The sequence below is a fragment of the Ambystoma mexicanum genome, chromosome 8 (assembly GCF_040938575.1).
Source record: "Ambystoma mexicanum isolate Mex_15411 chromosome 8, UKY_AmexF1_1, whole genome shotgun sequence".
In the NCBI taxonomy this organism is placed as follows: domain Eukaryota; kingdom Metazoa; phylum Chordata; class Amphibia; order Caudata; family Ambystomatidae; genus Ambystoma; species Ambystoma mexicanum.
The window spans coordinates 1,463,578,693-1,463,603,049 of NC_090929.1; the positions used below are offsets into that span (position 1 = coordinate 1,463,578,693).

A 24,357-nucleotide genomic window follows, 5' to 3' on the forward strand; every position below is an offset into this window, starting at 1 on the left:
AAAGTCACCATTGACTTTACTAGTCTCAAATTCTGAACAGAACCAGTACAAACCCCATCATATTGTGGACGTACTGGCCGGGGCAATTCGATTGCCCCGGGGTCTGTTAGTCGAGGGGGCACGTCTCCGTCCCCCCTGATCGAGTTTTGGCTGGTGGCAGTGGATACTACTTTTTATATTCGACCGCAAATATATCCCTATGGGATTTCCCATTGTTCGAGGCTACCAACTTTAATTATTTAATTCCTATATCCTCGAACATACCGCCGGTTTATTTATTTAATATTAATTCTCCGGTTGGTATTTTTTGCCAGAACTCGGTTCTAAAATGGCGTTTGTGTTCGCTTCTGTGACTCCAACCCAAGTTGAGCCCTTTGTTCCACTTTTTGGCGGGCTTCTCCACAGAAGCCCTCCAAAGTGGTGCCACTCTGTCTGGGGTACTTAGGAGGGGTGGAGGGGGATTTAGGCACCCTGGACTGAGTTGCCTAGGCAACTCAAGTCGCACTTTGTCCTGATTGGCCCAAGTGGGGAGCCGGCCGGCTCACCACTTAGCATGTTTGAGTGACAGCTAGGCTGAGTGAATGGGGGTTCTCTGCATAAAAGCAGGGCTTTGGGGACTGGAACTTTAGAAGTCGCCACAGGACCTAGGAATCCGACGAGGGAGAAGCTGAGCCGACCTGCTACGACGACACCACTGGTGGAGCCCTGCTGAACCGTCTCACCACTTTTCCCAACGACAGAGGAGATCTCCAGCCCGGAGAGTCTTCTTCCTTCGACTGGTGGGGATAACCAGTCTGCTTCCTTTTTCGCTCTCTGGGACATCTCGTGGCCGCCTTGCCTGTGCCAAGCACCCCGGCAACCGGGATACCACGTTTTACCACTACCACGAATCAAAGGATAGTACCTTTAACCGGAAAACTCTGCGGCTGGTTTCTTCCTTGGCAGTGCAACGACCTTCATCTTTCCTCCACGTCGAGATCTTCTCTTCCTCTGGACGACGCCGTGACTTGCAACCACTGCCAGGAACAACTGCCCCCGCTGGAGGATCCTTCACACATAAGGTACCGTGTTCCGCCTGGCTTCCCTTGCAACCGACTGTACGGGGTAGATTTAGCCCCCGTCTTTCGACCCTGGGTTAGCCTGGGACACCCTGGCTAAACTTTTCTGAGCCTAACTAAAACCTTTCCGAACTCCCTGCAAGACTTTTTAAGCCTGTTGTCTTTGTGTGATCTTGGGTGCATTTGTGCCCTGCTCTCTCCAAGAGTGGGCCCGGCCTATGGACTTTGGCTCACAAGTAACTTTTGACTTTCGTGCCTTGCTTAAGAGTTCCTAAGTATTAGTGTGGTGTATTTTCCTACATTCTGCCTTTTTCCCTCCCTTTTTCGTTAACTTATTGGAGTGCCATCTATAGTTAAGCGCTCAACTCTGTTTGGAAATAAGTGGTGTTAACTAAGACTTGTCTGATAAGGAATAAGGAGTGTATATATAATAATAGTGCTGGAGTGTTTCAATAAGTGTGTTTTTAAATAAATAATTATATACCTTGTTACCAAAGCTCTGGTCAGTGTTTGCTTGTCCTATTGTATCTGAGTGCCTATTGTGTATACTTTGCATACTGCCTAACTCTTCTTGAGGGAAGTCTGACTGCTCAGCCACAGCTACCAGGTAAATCTGGGTGGTACAGACTGCTACCAAGTGGGTTTACTGCCAACACCTGTAGTCTTAAATCTTTTGCAGTGGTCCCCAAGGGAACTGCACAGGTTTCTGCCTAACAGGCATGCATGGACCACGGAGAGTAGCACGATGAAAAGTAACAGCCAAAAATGAAAAAACAGACTGAACATTTGTGCCACACATGCGCACACAAACAAATTCACTCAAAGCATTGCCTGCGGGAATGCTGCATCACTTCACCACCATGACACTAGTGCCCGGTCCTAAGCTTTCAGACAGCCTATTTAAGATTTGGTGCTGGGGGGCTTAGAAGAGGGCTGAATTCACTCATCAGAACAAGCGCAAAACCTATCCATATGTGAAACTGAGGGGCAGAAACCTGGGGAGGAAGTCAAACCATTAGGAATGCACCAATTGCAGATGCCAAAATTAATGGGGAAACCGACCCACCAAGCAGGAAACTTACTGTAACAATTACTACCAAAGTATAACTATAAAACGAGGCAGAAGCCTGCTGACTGTGCGGTTGTTAGGATGATGTGCATTGAAGTGGCACAGAGGAGGAGATGAGAGAGACGGTAAGACCCTGGGGTGACCGAGTGCAAATGGCCATGCATTGAGAAATGTATAGAACAGGAGCTGGCTAATGTAGAATAACTGTTTCTCCACTTTACAATGTCTGCCTTAATGTAAGTGTTGCCCTTATTATATTTTGCTCCTTAGCACTGCATGAATCGTTTGCTGTAGTTGAATTTTGACCTAGTTTAATTGTTACCCTGCAGTTTTTTGCTCTTAACCATCCTAGATTAACTATTTGCCCACTGCATGAAATGGGTGCTGCAACACTAACTCTCCTTCATGTCCAAACAAACTATATGCAGACCAACTATGCCACTCGGACGTGGCAATTTTAAATCCCTCCCTACAGATATCAAACAATAGAACTCTACAATCAATTTACTACTGCCCCAGCCCATGCACCCTCTCACCACAGGGACACAAGGCTCCACACTGGCCATAATTGCCTCTATGCCCTCTACACAGACCACAGAAACAGGCCCGCCCACAGTACCACATCCATCAAGACAGTAGCAAAGCTACCTTGAATTTTCTTCCTGGCCTTACTATTCCATCCAACCTCCCTCGTTCATATATGCAAGAGCCCCTGGAGACCATGCAAATGGCAGCAGTGCACTGTACAAATCCCAGTAGTAACATAACTTAAACCATGTAAGCCTCAATGCAGAATAGGCCAGGCTTAGAGCAAAGGCTCTAAAATATATACTGCTGAGAGCCTTGGCCTAAAGGCTAGAAGGAGCCAAGCTTTGAGAAAGAGATGCTTAGGAAAATCTTCCTGGAGGTAGCAGAAAAGCCACCAATCCCAAATAAAGAAGTGTGCAGCCTTGGAGAAACCCTTGCCTGTGAGGGTTGGCATAATTACTGCAGCCCGAAAAATACCATGTAGAGGGGAAGAAAATCCTACTCAGAATAACCCTTAGGGTATAAGCAGAAGACACAGGTATTGCCTTGGTAAAGCATCAAGTGATCCTAGGGCAAGAGGGGTAATCCAACAAGAATTGCCCCAGTTGGAGTTCATCCAGGGTACAGAGATCTAAATAATTACTTGACGTTTGAATCATGGGCCAAGAAAAAAAATGTGCTGGGCCACTTAAAACTTCCCCTAGTCTGTGAGTGTTTTTCAAGACACTTTCCTGCCTGCCGACACCCTGGATCCTTGCAAATTAGAATAGTGATTGGGCATTTGTCACTAGATCTTCTCAGAATAGGCCCTTCATTGAAGTTGATTTACCCGTTTTGAATTGGATCCCGTCCATAGGTATTTCTTCAACCTTCCGATACATAGGATCGATGTAGGTGTTGCAGCATACCTAATTGTTGTGTTCTTTGTAGCCACCCCATGAAAGGTCGCAACAAGAATACTTTATTATTCCTCGTGAATGCAATCCAGGTTTGCTACTTCATGCTATAGTTTCAATGCAAGCAATTCCAAGATGATCTTTATCTGATGTTCCCTGTGGCTCAACCAATCCATATCATGAGTACAGCAGAACCCTCTGCTGGACTTTCTTCTCCACCCGGACCCAGTCCTGAACAGCCACAGGTCTTCACCAATAGCTTAATTTGCAGTGCCTACCCTAAAGTTGAGACAGGTTTGCACGCCCTCAGACGTGGGGCTCAGTCCATGTGTTGGCTCTGTAATTCTAAGGACCAGCTAAACTTGTGAGTTACCGACTCCTCTCCCTAAGAGACTGACCCTTCAATGTTTGGATGCAAACTCCTTTCTGGTTGGTCATCCTACTGCCTCCACCTAGAGTGATGCTGCTGTTTCTCTGTCCACCTCCTCCGGGACATCTTCAGAGCAGGTAGAAATAGCACTATGTTTCACTAGTGGGGCCCTGCACTTGGTTTTACCATGTGCTCCATAAATCTCGGAATTTATTTTGGGATGGTTGATTCAAAGTGCCCCAGCATAGGGAGATGGCACAGAGATTTGAAATTGTAAATTAAACTGGATAATTGAATAATACAAAGGTAGAAGAGGCTCAAAGGTTTTCTTACACTGTTGCACCTGCCGCTGTGTACTATTGAACGCGTGTGAGTGTTGAATGCCCATGCTGCACAATCTGTGTAACAGGTAAGTAGTTTTTTATTTTTCTAACCTTGGGTTCTCTGTTAAAATGGCGATAGATATACTGGAGTAGCGATGGAAGAAAACTAAGCCCATGGATGGAAAAAAACTGTTGCAAAAATTCATATGCAGTTTATCAATAGACAGTTTACAATGCAGAAACAGTCTGTTATACTCAAGAATATTGAACTATACACATGATCTCTTCAGGATATACCATGAGGTCATGGGACCAGAGGACCTCACAAACTTACAATGCATAAGCACACGTGAGGACCTACTAAGCTTGTTTGAGGCAAAACTCTGTCACTAAGATCTAAACAACCCCAGTAAATGACTGTGCATCCTCATTACCCCACCCCTGATTCAGGCATCACTAGTAACATATTTACCATGTCATTTGGTGGGCTGGAATAATCAAGGCTTCCAGTCTACTGAATGAACCGTGCACCATGTTATTCCTAAAGGACCAAGTAGAAACCCTATTGTCCCATATCACAGAAATGGCAATGCCTGCCTCTTATAAGGCTCAGATCCCCAACTGATAAAACAGCAATTTGTTTGCTTAAAAAATGAGATGGTGAACTATAGGCCTGTATCTAAGCTTCCATACTCAAGTACGATCCTAGAAAGGGAGGTGACCCAACCATGGCAACCTTCGTTGAGATTCACATTGCCAGAATTATCATCTTCTATGATTGACAGCCTGGTTTTAGACCCGTCAAGGGAATGGAATCGCATTAGCAAACAGAGAAGATTGCTTCACCTTGCACAAATCAAAACTGCAGCTTCAATATTTATTTATCTACCTGTACCTTCTGATGTGCTGGATCATGAGATTCTTTTGGAACTCTGGGATAAACAAGTTTAGTCCTTCCTGTCGGATGAAACAGATATTATGTTTCGGGTCTTGATTACCTGAGGGAAATGTACCCTTACATACAAGCAAAGATGAAGCCTGTAGCTGAAGCAATGCCAGCTTCATCTCCCGAGTCCAACCAGTTTGGACCATGGAGGCAAAGCCCTAAAAATGCAGGTTCTCCACGCCCCTCGAATGGCGTGTATACCCAAGGACCTTGTCGAGCCAATCTTCATTCAAGAAGGCCCTGAAGACAGCCCTCGTCGAATCTTTCGACCATCACACAAATATCATCTGGCCCACCCACCCAGAAACCCAAGAATCAACTGGGAACCCAAAATCCATGCTTTATTTCCTGCCCAACAGTACAGTGCCCCTTTCCTTGTTGAAACAAGACACAGTGCAGCATTTCAAAACAAATAGCTGTCCCTGTCCTCTTTCAAGCCAAAGCTATTCCGCAGATAGCAATTCTGTCAGCCAACCGTGTTTATTAAATCTGTATGAGCACAAAAATGGAGCCAACTCTTATTTCAACAAGATGTAACACTTTAGCGGAAAATAATTAGCAACCAAAGAATATTGCAAAAGCATGTGCCCATTTTTCATAAGAAAGGGCGCATATCAATGTAAGCCAGTTAACTGCAACCTAAATACAGGGAGAAAATAGGCTGAAGTGTCAGTGCGAAGAAGCCTTTCTGAGAAACCACTCGACTGTTCTCGCTTTTCAGTTTATCTCAATATATCTAAATAAGTGGTCTGCTGCTGTAGCAAAAATATCGTGACGTAACAGAACTACTGATCGTTTATTGGAGTGTAATAGTTTATTTTACGTACAAATGTGAACCTATCGACCAGTTAGAGAGGAATTCCAATATTTATACTAGAGTTCTTGGTTATGCCCATATTATATTGATCACATGTGGGGAAACAAGTGGCAGTGTGCTGCATTTAAACATGGTAATGCATTTTGCAACATCTGCAAAGTTGAGCCTCCTATATACATTCTGACCACCCTCTGCATTCCCTCACCAGTATAATTTTTGATCGGCCTGTCTCAGCATCGAGTCGTAAAATTCAACCCTTGACTTGCATAGAAGACCAGTCGGTAAACTCTTTAACCTTTTGACCTGCATCGATAAATCTGTGTGTTTAATGTCTACTTCTGGATGTGTAAGAAAGAAGGAAAGGCCAGAGGGGCTTGCAAGACAGACAACTAGAATCCAAATATTCTTGGCCTTGAGAATCGACTAAGTCCAATAACCCATCACCCCTGGGTTCAGGTTGGGGGGGGGGGGATTAATGCATGCACTTGGTGTTAAATCTTGTCCTAGAAGCTTCCATGGGGGGCTGTCGCCAGGGCTGGCTGGCCAATCTAAATGGTTGCTAGGGGCATGGCATTGAGAGCCGACGTAGTCGCCCACAGTCACGGTCACGGAGGGAATTGCACAGTGACAAAGAAATTGTTATTCTACATAATCTGCTCTTTGGAGAGCAACTGGGGCAAACGGGCTGGTCGCAGCATGCAGCCCGCTCTGTGATCACAGAAGCGTGCTGGCTACAAAGATCCTACCAGGCCCGCGCCTTCTGATCTGGGAACACCAGCGCGTCAAACGCTAAGCTGCTTCATCAGCTATTTCTCTGACACAAAGGTGTTTACTTATTTTAACATCTCACAGGACTCTATTTCTCCTTTTGTGTGGTCTTTATCCCGCAACGAGGTTTTAGCCCAGATTACAGATGGAATTAAGGTATTTGGCGATGGTGTCTTAGATCTGTGACACAGGATCAAGTAGCCAATGCTAACAAAGCAGGCCGACTCTGCTAGCCTTCTTGTTTGCAATGTGCGTTCTGAGGATTCCCACAGGAGAGATTTATCTTTTCACTGGATAGTAAATTCGGGGGCGGGGAAAAGGGGGTGCTGCGATATTAGACTGTAATTGAAAAAAAACTATGCGTTGTGGGTGTTTTGTCCCGTACAAATGAAAGGAAACGCACATGTTCTGGCAATAAGCTTTTATACTTCAACAAATCACCCCTTATAGTACTTTGAGTGACTATGTTTATAGGTGCAATGGTGCATTGCGCCACAGCCACAAGGACAAGTCTGCGGTGTGCAGACTTTACTCTGCAGAAGGAAAACAGTATCGGGGAGGATGGGAAAGAGGGGGAATTGTGGAGATTTGCGGTGGTAAGGTATTGATAACCATACCATTCACCAATTTACCTTGCTGGTATTATCAAAATAATTGTACTCTAAACAGACATGTGTTAGTGCGTTGCAGTGGTCACATAGGTGTCTGCAAAAAGAGGGCATTGTGTCCATTGATTATCTTCCCTGAGAAGATCGCAAAGGCGATCTTTCTGATTGGCCCGTCAGACGGCGTACTAGAGAGGGGGCCTCCTTGTACTCTTCAATGCTCACCATTCCATGCTGCTTCGCACACACGTGCAATCCAGTGCTTTAATTAGGAAAAGAAATGGAGAAAATACCCTAAAGAATCGCGAAACCATATCTGAGGCAGCGCCCACAATCGCAAGTAGTTGAAGAACCTTTAAACAGTGTGTGCCCTATGCAATGGTACGTGACCTAATGGACACTGTTGACTTTTCGTATGAAGGGAAGTAAAATCGATTGGAAAAGGTTTGTTAAATATAATTAATCACCAGTCCAAAATTGGCTAAATTAAAAATAGAAACTCAAAAAAAAATCAACATGGATCATTCCGGTTTGCAATCTCTCCGTTCTTTTGAATGGAAACCATGATTCTTATGTATCAACCTTATTTACTTTTTTATAATGAAGATTTCAATACAATACGTTGCAAAAATCAAACTTTGTGTTATTGCATTATATGTTTTTTTTTAATGTGTCTGCATTTGATTGTGATTCGAAACATGACAGGGGGACATCTACTGGCAAAGAGCAGTATAATCGCTCATAATTTAATTGACCTGCCGCGTAGGGAAATCGAGCAAAGGAGCCTCGGGGTCATTTTTGGATCCTGCCAGGGCTGAGCCTTGGCCCACTTAAAGCCTGGTGCCGTTCACCCGATGGAACCACCATGTAATGTTACTAGGCTGGTTACAGTTCTGCCGAAACTATGAACATCCGGCAGTTCGATAGGAGGACATCACTAAATGGAGAATGTTCTTCATTTCGAAAATAATGATCAGTACTCCAACAAATATGGCGTATTTTAACAGTAGACAGTCGCTGCGTGCTGGGACACGAATGTGCCTTAGTTTGAGTTTCGGAGTTTGTTTTTATTGGGCGCTAAACTCGCGAGCCTCTGAACACTTGAAAGGCAGGGGGAAGCCGAGAATTGTGTTTCTCTGACTGGGGCTCACTTTAAAAAATGTGGGTTGGAACCTGACTGCTGCTGCAATAAACTGGCTCGGGATTTTTCCTTTGCGGACACCAAACTAAACGTTTTTTGAAAACCTTTAATTTCTTAACCAAACTGACAACGGGTAATTGTTTTGCGCGTTTGTATCGAGCAGCTGTTTCACCTCTCTGCGCTATGTTGTCATTCTTTAGAGCTGAGGTAAACTGAAGCACTGTGCATGCACTTAAGAGCATACCTTTAACTTTGAAGCCTTTGCTTGTTCATGTGAAACATAGCGCAATTCACACGACATAGGAAGACATAGTAATTTGTTACATTATTGGGATTTACACCACGCACTCCAAGAGCTCCGGCAGATCCGAAAGAAAAGAGAGTGAGTTAGATTAGTGGGAAGAGAGGGAAAATACAAGATGGCTTTGCGTTGTCGATGCATGCAAACTAAAATGAGCCTGTGCATTCTGTGCAGGTCGGTTAGATGCACTTGTGTCCACAGGGTTGACTGCCCAAGGTGCAAGGATGCTTTGTCGAGGACTGTTGTGTAAGTTCATTGTAGAGGTGTAGCATTCTGTTTGGTGTCTGAGGGCCTCATCACGACTTGGGCGGTAACGGTAACGCTATTAGCGCGGGCGGTATTAGCCCTACCGCCGAACTCCCCGGCGCTAATAGCGCCGGATCACCAGTTCGCCGTTAATGTAAGTCCCCATTCCCCACTGAGCTCATTCGGGAATGCCCCATTCCCCATTGGGCTCAATGGGGAATCTTCGCGCTAATACCGCTGGCGGATTTCCCGCCGGTGGTAATAGCGTGAATTTTCGGCGGATTTCCCCCCAGCTTAGAGCTGGGGCGAAATCCGCCGAAGCCCTGATTCGGCGGACCCTTAAATCCGGCGGTAATCGCGCTACCGCCGGATTTAAGAGTTACCGCCGAAGTCGTGATGAGGCCCGAGTGTGTTAGTGCAGGGAGGTCAGTGGAGGGACGGAATACGAATTGTCGGGAGCCTAGGATCTTGTTTGACTCTAGGAATTGCTAAACTTGCAGGTAGGCTGCATTGTCTAGAATTTTAAGTAAGAAGGGCACAGTGGTGATAGGCCTGTAGTTATTGAGGTTAGGTAGTCAAGTGAAGGCTTTTTTGGAAGTGGGCGAGCCCAAGCTTCTTTTAGGCTGGGAGGAACCGATCCTGATGCAAAGGAGGCATTGATGGACGTCGTGATGAATGGTGTGAGCAAATCTGCACACTCCTTGATAAGGGAGGCTGGGTAGATATCCCCATTGAACATGGGAGGTTTAGTGTTCTTCATGATTGCAGCGACTTCTGTCACATTGACTTCTCTGAACGAGAAGGGTATAGTGTTGGAAGACTCCAGTTTAGGGGTGTGCGGCTGGGCTGGGTTGGTGGGGAGTGAATGGAGTTGATTAGGTAGGATTTTGTTCTGAAGGGTATCAAGCTTGTGAAAGATGGCTGCTTGAATGTCCAAGCACCACTCTTAATTTTTTTTGGTATAAATGTTCCACAGTTTGTGTAAATTGGACCTGCCCTGATGAAGGAGCTGTATGCTCCGAAATGCATTGGCACTTTATGTCTATAACAATTATGGGATGAGTTAGCCGCGGCCTCACTAAGATTTTATTAGTGACCAATTTGGAATTTTCTTTTTGATAAACGCATATTACTTTTGGACCCGACTAAGAGATTTATTTGGATGAGTTACATTCTGTAAATACAGTGAACATTTATTAGTTGACTCTAATTTTGCAAATTACACTGCCCTTGGTAGGGCTTAAACAGAGAGCGGCTGTGTGGCCAGGTTTGTTACCTGGTCTTCTGTATATTTTTGTGTTCCACAAGTCAGGGTGTCTCCAGACTCATCGTAGCCAGCTCCTGTGAATTTTTTGAAGATGATTTATAACCTCAACTTTTTTGATCCATCCTAAAGTGAATTTAAACAGGTGGTGCCCACTAACTTACCTTCCAGCCTTGATGGAGTGGCCACGGCCAGACAGTTTAATGCAGAAATTCAATCCTAATGGAGAATGCAGAACATTAAAGCAGAGGTGGGTACTGGCTAGCAGAGGCAGCAATATATAGGTAATAACACGGTCAAATAGTTGCAACAGTTGAAAATGACAACAGTGAGTAACCAGAGCAAGACTGACAACAACGCATAGTAGATATTGACGGTAATCAATGGTGGGCACTGTCGTTTAAGGGTTGAGGCGAACTAGATTAAGGCTTGTGCTGTTAGGTAGCGTCGGGCCCTGATATACACAGTTAGAAGTCTGCGCAGATCACTGGGTAATAAATGCTGCGAATATGGCGTGCTACGGGCAGGTTCGTACTCCGCTCTGGGGTACTTGAATTTACTTAGTGTGGGTAGTGGAGCAGGATGGACTCTGGCGGTGTGCCGAGCAGGCAGAGGGTGTGTCTGAGGCATTAAGAGGGCATGATGCAGCAGGGAACATGAGCCAATGAGTTTAGAGAGTAGGTGTGCAATGCATGGTAAGGGCATGACCAGACATAAAGTTGTAGCAAAGCATGCAAAAGCAGAGCATGGCAAAGCAGCATTGTCTCCTCCTCAACATCCAACCACTATCCTCTGTAGACAGCAGTTTCACTTTCTCATTTTGTGCCTCGCTGGCACTCTCTCCTACTCTTTTTCTCTCTCCCTATTTCTTTTTCTCTAGCTCTCTCCCTCTGTCTCAAATAGATTCACTGTGTACGGCCCGTGTGCAACAATGATCTGTGAGCGAAAATTGGCAGATCAGGAAGGGGCAAAATGGGGATGCCAGCTGTTACCATAAGCAGAGTTAGGGAAAGCACAAACTCCAGGCTCTACGAACGGGCTACCTTCATATTTTGGTTGACTGGCTGCAAGCCATTCAAATCTCACTGTAACTAGCTTAGGTGCAGATCAGATCAGGGCAGGGGCCCGAATCCATGATTTTCTCACAGAGGTCTAGACCATTATTTCCAAAAGGCCACAATCCCATTTCCCCCACTGCATGTAGCTATGAGCCAAAAAAGAATGTCCACACCCACTCGCACGCGTCACCTAGTTTTGAGGCAGCCGCATAACTGCAGCTTCGGAATGGTGCTGTGAGACCATGCAGGGGTTTCTACAAGTGGAGCTCGCTGAGATGAGGAGGAATTAGAGTGTGGATTTCTCAAAGTGACTCACGAAGTTGGACACAGCATCCCCTTTTCCCATAGGCGGTACAGTGGCTGAAGGAAAGGGAAGAGAAGCATCTTAACAGTGAAATAATGCAGCTTGTGGGGTGGTTAGAAAGGGGCTGGGATGGAAATCTCAACACTGCAATCTCATATTTTTAGTATCTGATAACCCTTGTTAGGACTTGATATCTGGCAGATCTCATTACTCTTACGTCCCGTCCCCTTTCCCCCATACTGTATGGGCGTCCCACGCTAGGGACGGGAGACGGAACCTTTTTCACACAAAAAATCATCTTCCCCTTTAAATTTAGAGGCGTGCTGGGACGCTGCCCTGTGAGCATGCACTCACCTGACTCCGCCTGCCGGTGCCACTCCTCGGTCCCCTTTTGTGCGACTACGGGAAAGGGCCGATTTCACCAGCGCTCCTGGGTTTGGCTTCGGCCATGTAATACCACGCGCTCTTCCCCGGATATTCTTCTATCTTGTCTTTTCTTTTTCTTCTAGATACTTGGTCCTCCGACGCCACGCTCCTCCCCGGCGCATGTCGCCTTCAACAGGCTTCAGCAGGTGTCCAGCCTGCGAGGGGCTCTTCCCCACATCAGACCCCCACGCCCTTTGCCTCCGCTGCCTTGGCCCCAACCACGGCTGCGAAGCGTGCGACTCCTTGACACCTCGGTCACTGAAGAACAGGCTAGCTAGGTGGAGAGGGCTCTTCCAGGCGTCACCTCCTAAGGACCTAAAGGACTTCGTCAAACTTTGTTCAAGGCCTAAGGTAAGGCCTCTATTCACCTTCGCACCCCGCAAGGGCGACTCCTTTCCGAAGAAGCATCTGACCGGGAGGGGCCTGTCGGGCTCTAGTACCAGCACATGTACAGGCTAGCCCATCTACCGGCATTGCGGCCGAGGGGTCTCCGGATCCTCCTGGGATCATTGCTGAGGGACTGCAAGGTTCTTGTACCGGGCTTAGTCCCTAGAGGCAACGCCCTAATACCGGCATCATGTCCGGGGGGGCACCTTCACGCAGCACTACCGGCAGCTCTGCCGAGGGCTCTACGCCTTCCAGGTCTGGGCCTGATGTGCGGGATAAGCCTTACGATCCGATACCAAGCGTCTAGGACTGGGCTCGTTCCAGCGAGCCAGGCACCACGACCTTGGCACGTGGCACGCAGCTCCACATAATGGCTGTCGCGCCAGACAAAATGGCAGTTCGTCCGATGCCTCCTCTAGCAGAGCGGGCCGAGGAACTACTCACAAGGTGGGACTATTTTCAACCAGGTACGTGGCCTACAGCATATCCATCAGCAGCGCAGGGCAGGTTCCCCCTGCATCCCAGACAGGGCGCCCAGGCACCAGCAGCCCGTGGCCACTCCATCAAAATCTCCTGCCACCTTCTCAGCTTCAGACAGGTTCTTCTAAAGGTTTCTGGCGCTGCTGCAAACGCCTCAGATGGAATATATCCTTTGAGATGCCATCAGGGACATGCTCCCTCAGGTCACCCCACCGGTACCTTTAGTCATTCCTCCAATGGCTCTGGTGCCTCAGGCACCATCACTTCCTGCGCTTCCTTTGCCGGCTCCAGCTCCGGCCCCCGCCCTACCGCCAGTTCAGGAGGTTCCACAGGCTCCGGTCCCCACACCGCAGCCCACGGCACCCAGTACCTCTCCACCGACTCTTGATCCTCCGAACACTCAGGTGGACACAGATGAGGAGGAGGACCCTGACACACCATTTTCAGCGAAGGCCTTCCATAAACACCTTGCGGCCCTGGCAGAATACCTGGGCCTTCCTCAGCCCGAGGTTGAGCAGCCTGAGGAGGGGGTCCTGGCAGAAGTCCTCACGCTTAGGCCCCCCCTCCAAGACGGGGATCCCGATGCAGAAGGACTTTGTTGCCCTGACCAAGAAAGGGTGGCTCAAGCTGCATTCAACCCAACCTGTCAATCGGTGCCTCAGAGCCAAGTACAGGCAGCTAGATGGGGATACACTTTTGCTTTCGGCTCATCCTCAGCCACACTCCTCAGTGATCGCTGCAGCGTCACTCTATTCTAAGCCTCAGTCGTCCTCGGCCACCTCGTCCTTGGCGCTGCTAGGCAAGGAGAAGATCTTGGAGGAGTATGGGAAAAAGCTGTACTCCAACGCCTCCTTGCACCTGCAGTCAGGCCATCGCTGATGCCATGCTGGCAGTTTCTAACTAAATTCAACCCGGACGTCCAGGAACACATATTGGACCTTCCATTCGAGGGTAGTGACCTCTTTCACTCCTCCACGGATGAAGAAATAGATAAAAAGAACAGCTCACAGACCGCTAAATCTTTATCTATTGTTACGAAGGCCACGCCCAATGTGTACACCCAGTCCAACCCACACTCTGAGAAGAGGCGGGTGCCCGAAGGGTTCCGAGGCTTCCAGGAACAGAGGTCCAGGCAACCTAACCGTTCCCCGAGTCTGCATTGGAGGAAACAACAAAAGGGGAGAGGGGCAAGGGTTTTTTTCTAACACCCCCTCCTCCTCAGCAGCCTCAGGGGGAAGAAAGGCATGACACGCCCCTTCGGGTCCACGTGTCTCCGGTGGGGGGCAGGCATGCCTCTCACGTGCAATTTTGATGCCAACATTTTTCGGACCGCTGGATCCTATCTGCAGTCTCCACGGGGTACTGCCTACTGGGCCCTCCCTCTTCTGCCTTCTCCCCTCTTCTCCCACAGATTGTGACAGCAACTCTGTTGGCGGAAGTCCGGTCGCTCGTTGAGAGCCAGGCAGTGGAAGAAGTCTCAGCCTCCCAGAGAGGATTGGGCTTCTATTTCAGGATTTTTGCCATACAGAAGAAGAACCAGGCTGGCCTGAGAGTTGTGTTGGACCTTTCCCCTACAAAAATTCAAGATGGTTACACCAGCTCTAATTGTGGAGACACTGAACAGGGGAGACTGGATGCGCTCCCTGGATCTGAGGGACGCTTATCTACACGTCCCAATTTGGCAGCCTCTTTGGTCCTTTCTGCGCTTCAGGATCATGGGCTGCCATTTCCAGTACAAGGTTCTACCCTTCGGCCTCAACTCAGCCCCCAGGGTATTCACCATACTGATTAATGTAGTGGCGCCTCTCCTCAGGGCCCAGGCCCTCCACATCTACCCATACCTCGACGACCGGCTCGTCAGGGCCTCATCTCCGGAGGCTGTTCTTCATACCTCCTCCGCTCTTATGAACACACTCCATGACCTGGGGTTTACTATCAATCTCAAGAAGTCTCAGCTGAACCCCATGCAGAAGCTGACCTTCCTGGGCCTCATCTGTGACACCACCTCCGAGAGGGTCTTTCCCTCAGAGGACAAGATCACGGCCATCAAGATAGCTACTACTCACTTCCTCTCCAGGACTGTGACTTCGGCCTGGTGGTACCAACACCTACTGGGCATTATGGTGGCGGTCCTTCTGGCCGTCCCCCACATGAGACTCAGGATGAGGAGGCTACAGCTGCACTTCGCAGCTTCCTGGAATCAGGAGAGGGGCTCACAATCTGAGCCTATGGACATTCCCACGTCTCTCCACCTAGACCTCCTCTGGTGGTCCGCAGACTTCAACCTAGGGCGGGGCAAGCCCTTCCGGGATCTCTCCCTCAGATCACTGTCACGACGGACTCCTCCCTCGAGGGCTGTGGAGCCACTCTGGACAACCACAGCATCCATGGAGTGTGGACCCGGCAGGAACAGGAGTCCCACATCAACTGGCTAGAGTTGAAGGCCATATGGCTGGCCCTCAAAGCCTTCGTCCCTCTCATAGAGGGCAAGACAGTACTCATACAGAGAGACAACTCTACCAGCATGTACTATGTGAACAAGCAGGGTGATACCAGATCCCCTCCACTCTGTAACCTCGCGATCAGCATGTGGGAGTGGGCCCTAGAGAACAAGATCTACCTCATGGCTGTCCACCTCCCGGGGGAAGCCGACCTGGAAGCGGACAGACTCAGCAGACTGGGGCAGGGGGATAATTACAAGTGGCAATTGAACGACCTGGTACATGAGGAAATCTTCCGCAGAGGGGGTCTCCCCCAAGTGGATGTGTTTGCCTCCCTCGTCAACAAGAAATGCCAGCAGTTCGCCTCCTGGCATGGGCAGGGCCCCAGCTCCCTGGGTGATGCCTTCCTGCTACACTGGAACTACATGAGGGCATACGCCTTCCCGCCCACACCCCTGGTCCACAGGCTGATCTGCAAGATAAAGCAATCATGTCACCTCAGAATCATTTTGATAGCTCCCTTGTGGCCGGCGAGACCATGGTTCTCTGAGCTGGTCAGCGTAGCAGACAGGCCTCCCATTCACCTACCACTGGACCCAACTCCGGTCCTGACACAGCAGGGGGGCAGGGTCCTCCACCCTGCTCCTCACAAGCTAGCCCTCGTAGCGTGGTTCCTGAACAGGTCACCCTGAAACACCTGAACCTATCGCAAACTAACCTGGAGATCACACGTGGGCGCCAGGAGCGAAGCTACCAGAAGCCAATACAAGAACAAATGGTCTAGATTCTGTCATTGGGCCAGCTTTAAGGAGATTGACCCCCTCTGGTGCTCTTTGGATGATGTCCTCTCCTTTTTGGCACTCCTCGCACACACCGGAGTGCAAGTTGACACATGCCGCACTTAGGTGCCGACAGGAATACAGAGGAGCATCTATTTTCCTCCGCTAACTCGTGGTCAAGCGTCACCTGGCAGGCCTCCACAGACTCTACCCGCCCATAAAGAGGCCTCACCCAGCCTGGGACCTCAACGTGGTATTGGGCACATTATTCCACAAACCATTTGAGCCAATAGCATCCGCTGACATTAAGTGGGTAACCGTAAAGACAGCTCTGCTTGTGGGCCTCACCTCCGCGTGCAGGGTCAGATCCAGGCCCTCGTGGCCTCCGAGCCCTGCACCACTTTTCACAAGGACAAGGTGGTCTTCTGGACGACCCTGCCTTCCTACCCAAGGTCTCTTCTGTCTTCCACCTTAACGAGGAGATTGTTCTACCTACTTTCTTCTCCAATCCCAAGGATGAATCTCAGAGAGTGTTGCATCGCCTCGATGTCAGACGCCCTCTGAAGTATTACTTAGACAGGACCAAGGATTTCCGCTAGTCGGATGTCCTTTTCGTCACTTTCGGAGGTGCAAGGCCAGGGTATCAGGCTTCCAAGGCCTCCATCTCGAGGTGGATGGTCGCGGCCATCAAGGAGGCCTATGAGGGGCAGCACAAGCCAGTTCTAGCTAATTTGCATGCTCATGCTATCAGGGCCAAGAGCACGGCCATTGCGTTCCAACGCCATGTTCCGTGGCAGGTCATCAGTAGGGCGGCCACCTGGCCCACCATCTCTGCTTTTTGCAAGCATTACTGTCTGGACGTCACCTCTTGGTCAGAAGCGGTTTTCGGTCAGGTGGTTTTGAGAAACCTGTTTGCTTAAGGGAGGGTCTCCTCTCCACCCTAGGGCTACACTCAGTTGTAATCGTCCATACAGTATGGAGGAAAGGGGACAGGACGTAAAAGTAATTAATAGTTACTCACTGTAGTGACTAACATACTCTTAGTCCACGGTCCCCTTTCGTCCATACGTCCCACCATCCCTCCCCCTTAATAATACTGGCGTCATTAGGCAATGTTGCATATTGCCGACGCGTCAATGGGGACTGAGGAGTGGTGCCGGTGGGTGGAGTCAGGTGAGCACATGCTCCCAGGGCCGCGCCCCTCGAAATTTAAAGGAGAAGATTTTTCTGGTAAAAAAAAGGTTCTGTCTCCTGTCCCTCGCGAGGGACGGCCATACAGTATGGAGGAAAGGGGACTATAGACTAAGAGTGCGTTAGTCACTACGGTGAGTAACTATACATTTTTTATCTCTGCCCACAAGCTAATGACTGGACCATGGCAAAGGCACTGGGGCATATGGTTTTAGCATAAAAGAGAACAGGATTTGTTACCCTAGAGGCCAGAAATGTGACTGTAGAGGAGCAGGTGGACACAGCATCCCTAGCTCCCGCCCCCACACCTCTGTCATACTGAACAGCAGGAGAAGAGCCCTTTGTGTAACACCAGGTATCACCACATCAAGTGTATGAGAGATGATATGCACTCAGATAACCATACCAAATGTATCCTCACACTGAAAGGGTAGAAGCATGTCGGCACACACACACCATTGGACATCAGAGAGCAGAGTGATGTCATGAAGGGAAGACACAGACGCACTGAACAATATACAAATACTTATGACGTAACTGAAGCAAGAAGAGAAACATGTAACAAATACGAAGAAATCATATATGCAAAGAAAATAAAGTAACCTGCTGATTAATTTATATATGCAGAAATGCAAGGTAAATGAGACATATAGAAGCTTGCTGCAGAAGAAAACATAACATGGCTGGGACGGCCATGATGGAATGATGAACACCGGACTAGTATTAAAACCAGTCAAATTACCTCAGGGACAGAACAGGGCTGCAGAGTCAGGAGATGCTGGAAGAACAGCATTGCGTGAGGAATAAAAAGGAGTCCATTGGCCTGGGATCAAAGATGCTACTTCAAAGATTAATTGCAAGGGACAAGGGGAATCAGAAGGATAAGCCACGTACGTAAGACATATTTCTCTTAGATTAAGTAAAGAAGGAAACATCTGCAGGAGCCAAGTATTGGACCATTAAAGATGCAAAATGCCTGTGCAGGGTTGAATGAGCAAGTCTCTAGAGGCCGAGAGGAGTAATGACACCCAGCATAATTGAATAAAATTGTAGTAAATAGAAGGTAAAAATGGACACATTTGTGTTCTCCTCACACATGATTCAGAAGTCGAAAGTAAGGGATATTCATTAAACTCCAGATGAAGATAATGGTGTACCAACACTCCCTTAAAATTCCCAGAATAGAGAACAGGCTGCAACTGCAAAGGAGAAGCCTTGGTTTGGGGCTGGACCGATGAGAGTTGGACTAATTGGGAAAGTGGGTGGAGTAGTCTGTTGTTGTTCTCTGCACTTGGGGTCCATTTTGCTTACGTGCTGCGAACGAGCCGACAGTCCAAGGTTGAGAAAGCAGGCCAACTAATCAAAGGGTCTATGTAGCAACATGCTATACAATGTTTCAGAGACCAACACGCTGCCATTTGTTTCATACAATCAGTATTATACGTATTTAGAGGTGGTAAGAGGCGTGCCTAACAGATAAGGGGCAGCCACTGATGGTGTTAACCCTTCTACATACTATAGGTACATATTTTCCCTTAACCAATCGCTCCATTCAATAGGTTTTAAAGTTTGCCACATGGGATGATGTCATAGCTGACGTACCTTGAGGTATAAAACCTTGGTATAACTAAATTTGGGTGTGAGTGTGTGGATTACACCAGATAGCCCCCTGCTTTATTTTATGTTGATTTTTAAGTAGTACGTTGCCATATTCTTTGAGTCTGTCTGGTTATTTGGATCGGAGATATTTATTGGTAATTCAATCTGTCACATGAGACACTTCAAGGTGCTAGAGTACATTTTGGTAGCAGGGGATGTTTTGGTCTAATCGACCTAGACCCAGATCTAGACTCTTGATCGCTTCCGCCACTAGCCATAAGACCGTGGAGATCGGCACTCAAAACACATGTGAGAAGTTCGGTTGACAGGTGCCTCTTTGACAAAATTCCTGTCCGGTCCCCACGGACTAAAGGGGAACGGGTCGTTTGGGGAAGAGTTGATGCAGAGGAACTCAACATGAGCCACAGATGTAAGTAGAACATTGAAGGTGGCAAAAACAGTTGGAGGGACTGTTTTCTAAATATATGTGTAGAAGTCATGGGATTTGTGGGGATTAGAAAGGAGAGAAATAGATACCTAGTTTTCTCCAGCATTGGATCTTTCATGGATTCACATGCTTAGAATATTCCCCGTCGACAGACTGGGAACCCTTGGTTCGAGGGTTCCCAGTCTGTCGACCGGGAATATTCTAAGCATGTGAATCCATGAAAGATACCAATGCTGGAGAAATGGAGTTACAGGTAAGAAACTATTCCCTTGTGCACGATGTTGGTCACACGTACACAGTATTGGTTGGGTGCCCTGTCAAGGCTTTAAAGCATATCTAATAACTGCTAGCGAGGGTTGACATCTATAACTGTACTTTTCTCACAAATTGCTGATAGAGTAATAGCCCAAGTCAAATTCTGTAGCCTTTTAGTGACCATGTGTATTCTGACTCATTTTTTAAGTTGATACCACATACCTAGCAGGTCAATACGCATTCTGCTTTCAAGGAGGATGGGATGCAACTAACCTCTACGTGAGAAGCTTAAACAGTTTAGGACTGGGCTCATCCACCCAACAAATCATCCAACTAAATAGCCTATGACATTGGTTGCACATTTTCTCCTACATATTCATTGTGAATATCCTGAAGACCAGACACATGTTTAGGACTGTATTTGGTGAGTTGACGAGCCCAGCCATGCAGTAAGTAGTTTATTTCCCTACCATATAAAAATAAATAGGTATTGGGACAGAGATTACTTATGTAACATAGTACCATGTGATGGTATTTTGTTTCACTTGATAACTTCTTGTAGAGAAATATGGTTTCTGAATTTCTTCTGTGTTTTCTGCATTTTGTTTTGTAAAGTACAAGCATTTACCAAATAATGACAAATTATGGTGATTTTCTAGTGGACAGCTGATGACCTGTCTGGGTACGGATTTCCGCCATGGAGCAGGCGTCCTCGATGTCTCTTATGAAACCCCATTCACCATACTGTCTTGCGGTTATGACACTTTCATCCGATACTGGGACATAAGAGCAAGTACAAGGTGGGTTTCTATGTGTTTAAAGACACAAATCTAAACGTTTCAACAAATGTAACATTAGGAAACAAATAGATGACCAAATCTAAAACCTATTATTATTATTCTAAATAATTTGGAGAACAAAGCTCTCTGTTCCTGTACTATGTGGCATTTTAAACCCAGTTTGCATTACAATCATACAGACTAGCCTTTAGAGGCATCACATTTTTTGATGTTCCAATGTTCCATACATATACAACTTTAGTTGATCTAGCAGTATTATAAATGCAACTGGTAGGTACCTTGTGCAGCAAATGGAGCTACATGTTTGCATGTCCTAAACTGTTTTTATAAATATTAGACAAATCACATTATGTTCTTTGTTTCAAATTGTAAATGCGTGTAATAGAATGTAACTATGGGTCATGTTATGGTGATGGTTTAAATTAAGGAAACCCACATTAAAGAAAAAAGGCTTTACACATCATTACTGCTCAATAAATCATGGTTTATGCTCATTTGATTTCTTGGCTTTGTTGAAAGGATATCTTTGGACATGACGGCACTACCTGGCAGGTTAGGCTATAATGGTCATAATGTATTTTATTTATTTATTTATTCATTTGTATAGAGCGCACAAACCCGTAGGCACCAGGGTGCTAGGGAGAACCAGTTACATGATGCCGGAGGCACAGGAAGAAGTTATACATAGTTACAGTCAGACGTGCATGCATAAGAAATCAAGTTAGATGCAGTCAGGCAGCACAGTCGGGCAGGTTAGTTGAAAAGCCATGTTTTGAGGGCTTTGCATGAGGCCCAGTAGGATTCCTCTGATCTTAAGTTGAGTGGGAGGGAATTCCATTGCTTTACTGCTAAAACTAGAACTGCCTGCTTTAGCACGTTTGAATTTTGGTTGAACTAGTGTATGTGTAAATGGTGGTCAGATGGCCTTGGTCGAGTGAGATTTGGCAATTCTTTGGCCAAGGAAGGGTGGCGCCGATTTGGAAATGCATCTGTGAGTGATGGTTAAGGTCTTGAATAGGATTCTCTGCCAGGTGGGGAGCCAGTGTGCTGTCTTACGGGCAGCTGATATATGTTCTCATCTTGGGATGTTTAGGGCAGCTCGTAGGGTGTTATTTTAGATGGCTTGGAGTTTTTTTTTAGATTGTGGGCTGAGGTGCCGGTAAATAGTACATTTCAGTAATCTAGCCTGGTGCCCACCACAGCACGGGTGATCGTCAAGCATCTGTCTGTCGACAGGAAGGGTCTTGAGGCGTTTAAGAGTTTGGTGGAGTAGGCTGCTGAAGAGGCAATTGCGTTGCCTTGTCTGGAAAGTGATAGTGAAGCATCCATATAGACTCTGAGGGTTTTGACAGCAGGTGACACTGGGATTGATATGCCGTAGATGATGAACAAGTATTCCGTTTTTTTAAATTTTAGTGCAGCAGCGTGTCCGATGTTGAGAAGTTCTGTTTTGTCATTCAGACAGAGACCATGGGTAACCATCCATGCTTGAATGATGGCAAATGTGGAACTTAGCATGGCAGCATCTTCAGAATATGTGCCAGAGAGCGGGAGGAGAATTTGGGTATTGTTGGCATAGTTTGTGTATGCAATGCCGGGGGAGTCAAGAAGGTCGAAGAGGGGCTTCGTGAAGATGTTGTAGAGAGTCTGGGAGACGCCTGACCCTTGGGTGACACTGCAGTTGATAGGTGAGGGTGTCGCATTGGTGCTCTCTAAGAAGACTTTCATTATTCTGCCTTCTATGAAGGAGGTGACCCACCAGGCTGCTTCTGGTGAGAAGGAGCCTGCATGGGTGAGGTGGCGACAGAGTATGTTTTGGTTGACCAGATCAAATACCATGGACAGATCTAGTAGCAGCAATATAGTTAGTTTCCCATTATCCCTAATGTCATCCATCTGATGTTTTAAATCAAGGTGAGCTGATTCAGTTGCATGCCCTGGGCGGAATCCAGATTGGTGAACTCAAAGTATATGGTTTGCTTCTAGATGCCGCTGAATTTGGACCTAAGCTGCTCTGTCGAGTATTTTTAGCAGAAAGGGGACAGTCATGATGGGACGATAGTTATTAAGTGAGGTCGGGTAAAGGGTGTTTTTTTTTTAAGAGCGGTAAGACCCAGGCTTCTTTGAGGCTGACGGTTACCACGCTTGTTGTAAAGGATCAATTAATGACCGCTGTGATAAAAGGGGCCAGTGCTTTTGCGCAGTCTTTGATCAAGGGGGCTGGGCATATATCTCCTTTGCATTTTGACGGCTTAAGGCTTTTCAAGATGTGTAGGGTTTCTTAGGCAGAGATTGAATTGAACCTGAATAATGGGGGAGTAGGGGTGTTCAGAAGGGGGTTGGTGGTTGGCTTAGGGTCAGTATAGGTGTGATTCAGGGTGGCTTGTTTGGTGTGTTTCAAGGTGGTCTGTTTTGCAAGAATTTTCTTTTGGAGCATGACGATTTTATGCAGCATGGCATTCTGAATGCTGTCGCACCAAGCTCGGTCTTTGGCCAATTCTCTGAGGATGGAAAATTATTCTCTAGTGTTGGAGGTGGCATTAGCAATTCTGGAGTTAAATGTATTGGCTTTGGCTTGGATGATTAGTATTTTTATACTGCTTCGAAAGGTTTAAGAACTCTTGTTTGAGTGCGTCGGATGGCTGGTTTCTCCAAAAGTTTTCCAGTCGTCTTTTTTCAGATTTGAGTTCTGTAAGGTCCTTGGTGTACCAAGAGTTCATATGCGCTAATGATTTGTCTTTTCTGGGTGCTAACGGGGCAATAGATTTGATTGCATCCACCAGGGTTTTGGTGTAGAGATCCACGAGATTCTCTCTGTCAGAGGTCCATAGGAACTCTGAGTTGAGGGCGTCAAGGAACGGGATGAGATTTTCTTTGGTTAGCTTGCGAGCACTGCAGGCTAAGGAGGGGGGCAGTGAGTTGATGGGCGTTTTCGTTTGTAGGCAGAGGGGGAGGGTGAAAGTAATGACATTGTTGTCGGACCAAGGGCATGAAATATTGGATGTGATAGAGATGTGATATAGATGTGGCAGTTGGAATCGGCTGTCCAATCTATGGAGCGCTCTTTAACATGCATGGGGTTGTGGATAGGATGACTTAAGCCAATGGCGGACAGCACGTTGGCAAGTGAGATGGATGGTAGGTTGTTGGGGCCCTGGGGCCCAAATTCAGGTCCCCCATGAGGCAGTTATTATTTAGCCACCTTCCTGCCATGAGTCAGGGTTCCACTCTATTTTTTAGGAGTCACTTGTCATAATGCTTAAGACTTGGCTTGCCAATTCCCCTAGGTCCAACAGTTGTTCTTGTATACCTTTAGGCATAACCCCCTCCTCGGGGTCTCCAGATACCAGACAATCCTTGAAAGCTTCTCCTGATTTACATTTTGTCCACTGCCGTCCTCCAGGTTGTGGTAGCTTTCAGCCTCTTTCAAGGTTGCATCTTCTGTCATATATTACACGGCCACAGTAGTGGCCATGTAGTTATGGTTAAGTTGCTGTTTCCATAGGAAGAGCACTTTGTGGGCAGCTTATAACTTCGGTTCCCCTGGACGAATCTTCACCAAACTTTGCAAAATAAGTATATGGGCGGCCACTCTGAATATTTCTGCAAAGTTTGGTGATGTTTGTTCCAGGGGGAAAAAGTTATAGGGGGGGTCCCAAAATGTCATTTTTTCCCATAGACTGAATGGGGGAAAAAATTTGCGCACGGCTACAGGGCAAACCGCTGGACGGATTTTCACCAAATTTGCGGCAGGGGCAGGGGCTTGGTCCCGAAAGCGTGCTTTTGTAAATTTGGTGACCTTCCTTGCAGTACTTTTCTTTAAAATGACCAAAAAGTAGGTCTAAAAAAATTAGTGA

General features: G+C 47.2%; 1 protein-coding gene across 1 annotated transcript in view; it reads left to right on the top strand.

Annotated features, from left to right (window-relative positions):
- The window catches only part of FBXW4 (F-box and WD repeat domain containing 4), a 2,081,992-nt gene that overhangs the window by 1,661,644 nt on the left and 395,991 nt on the right, over positions 1 to 24,357 (top strand). The window contains exon 7 of the mRNA XM_069611631.1: positions 20,360 to 20,500. Within this exon, the coding sequence (XP_069467732.1) occupies positions 20,360 to 20,500 (141 nt within the window). The remainder of the gene's footprint in view (positions 1 to 20,359; positions 20,501 to 24,357) is intronic.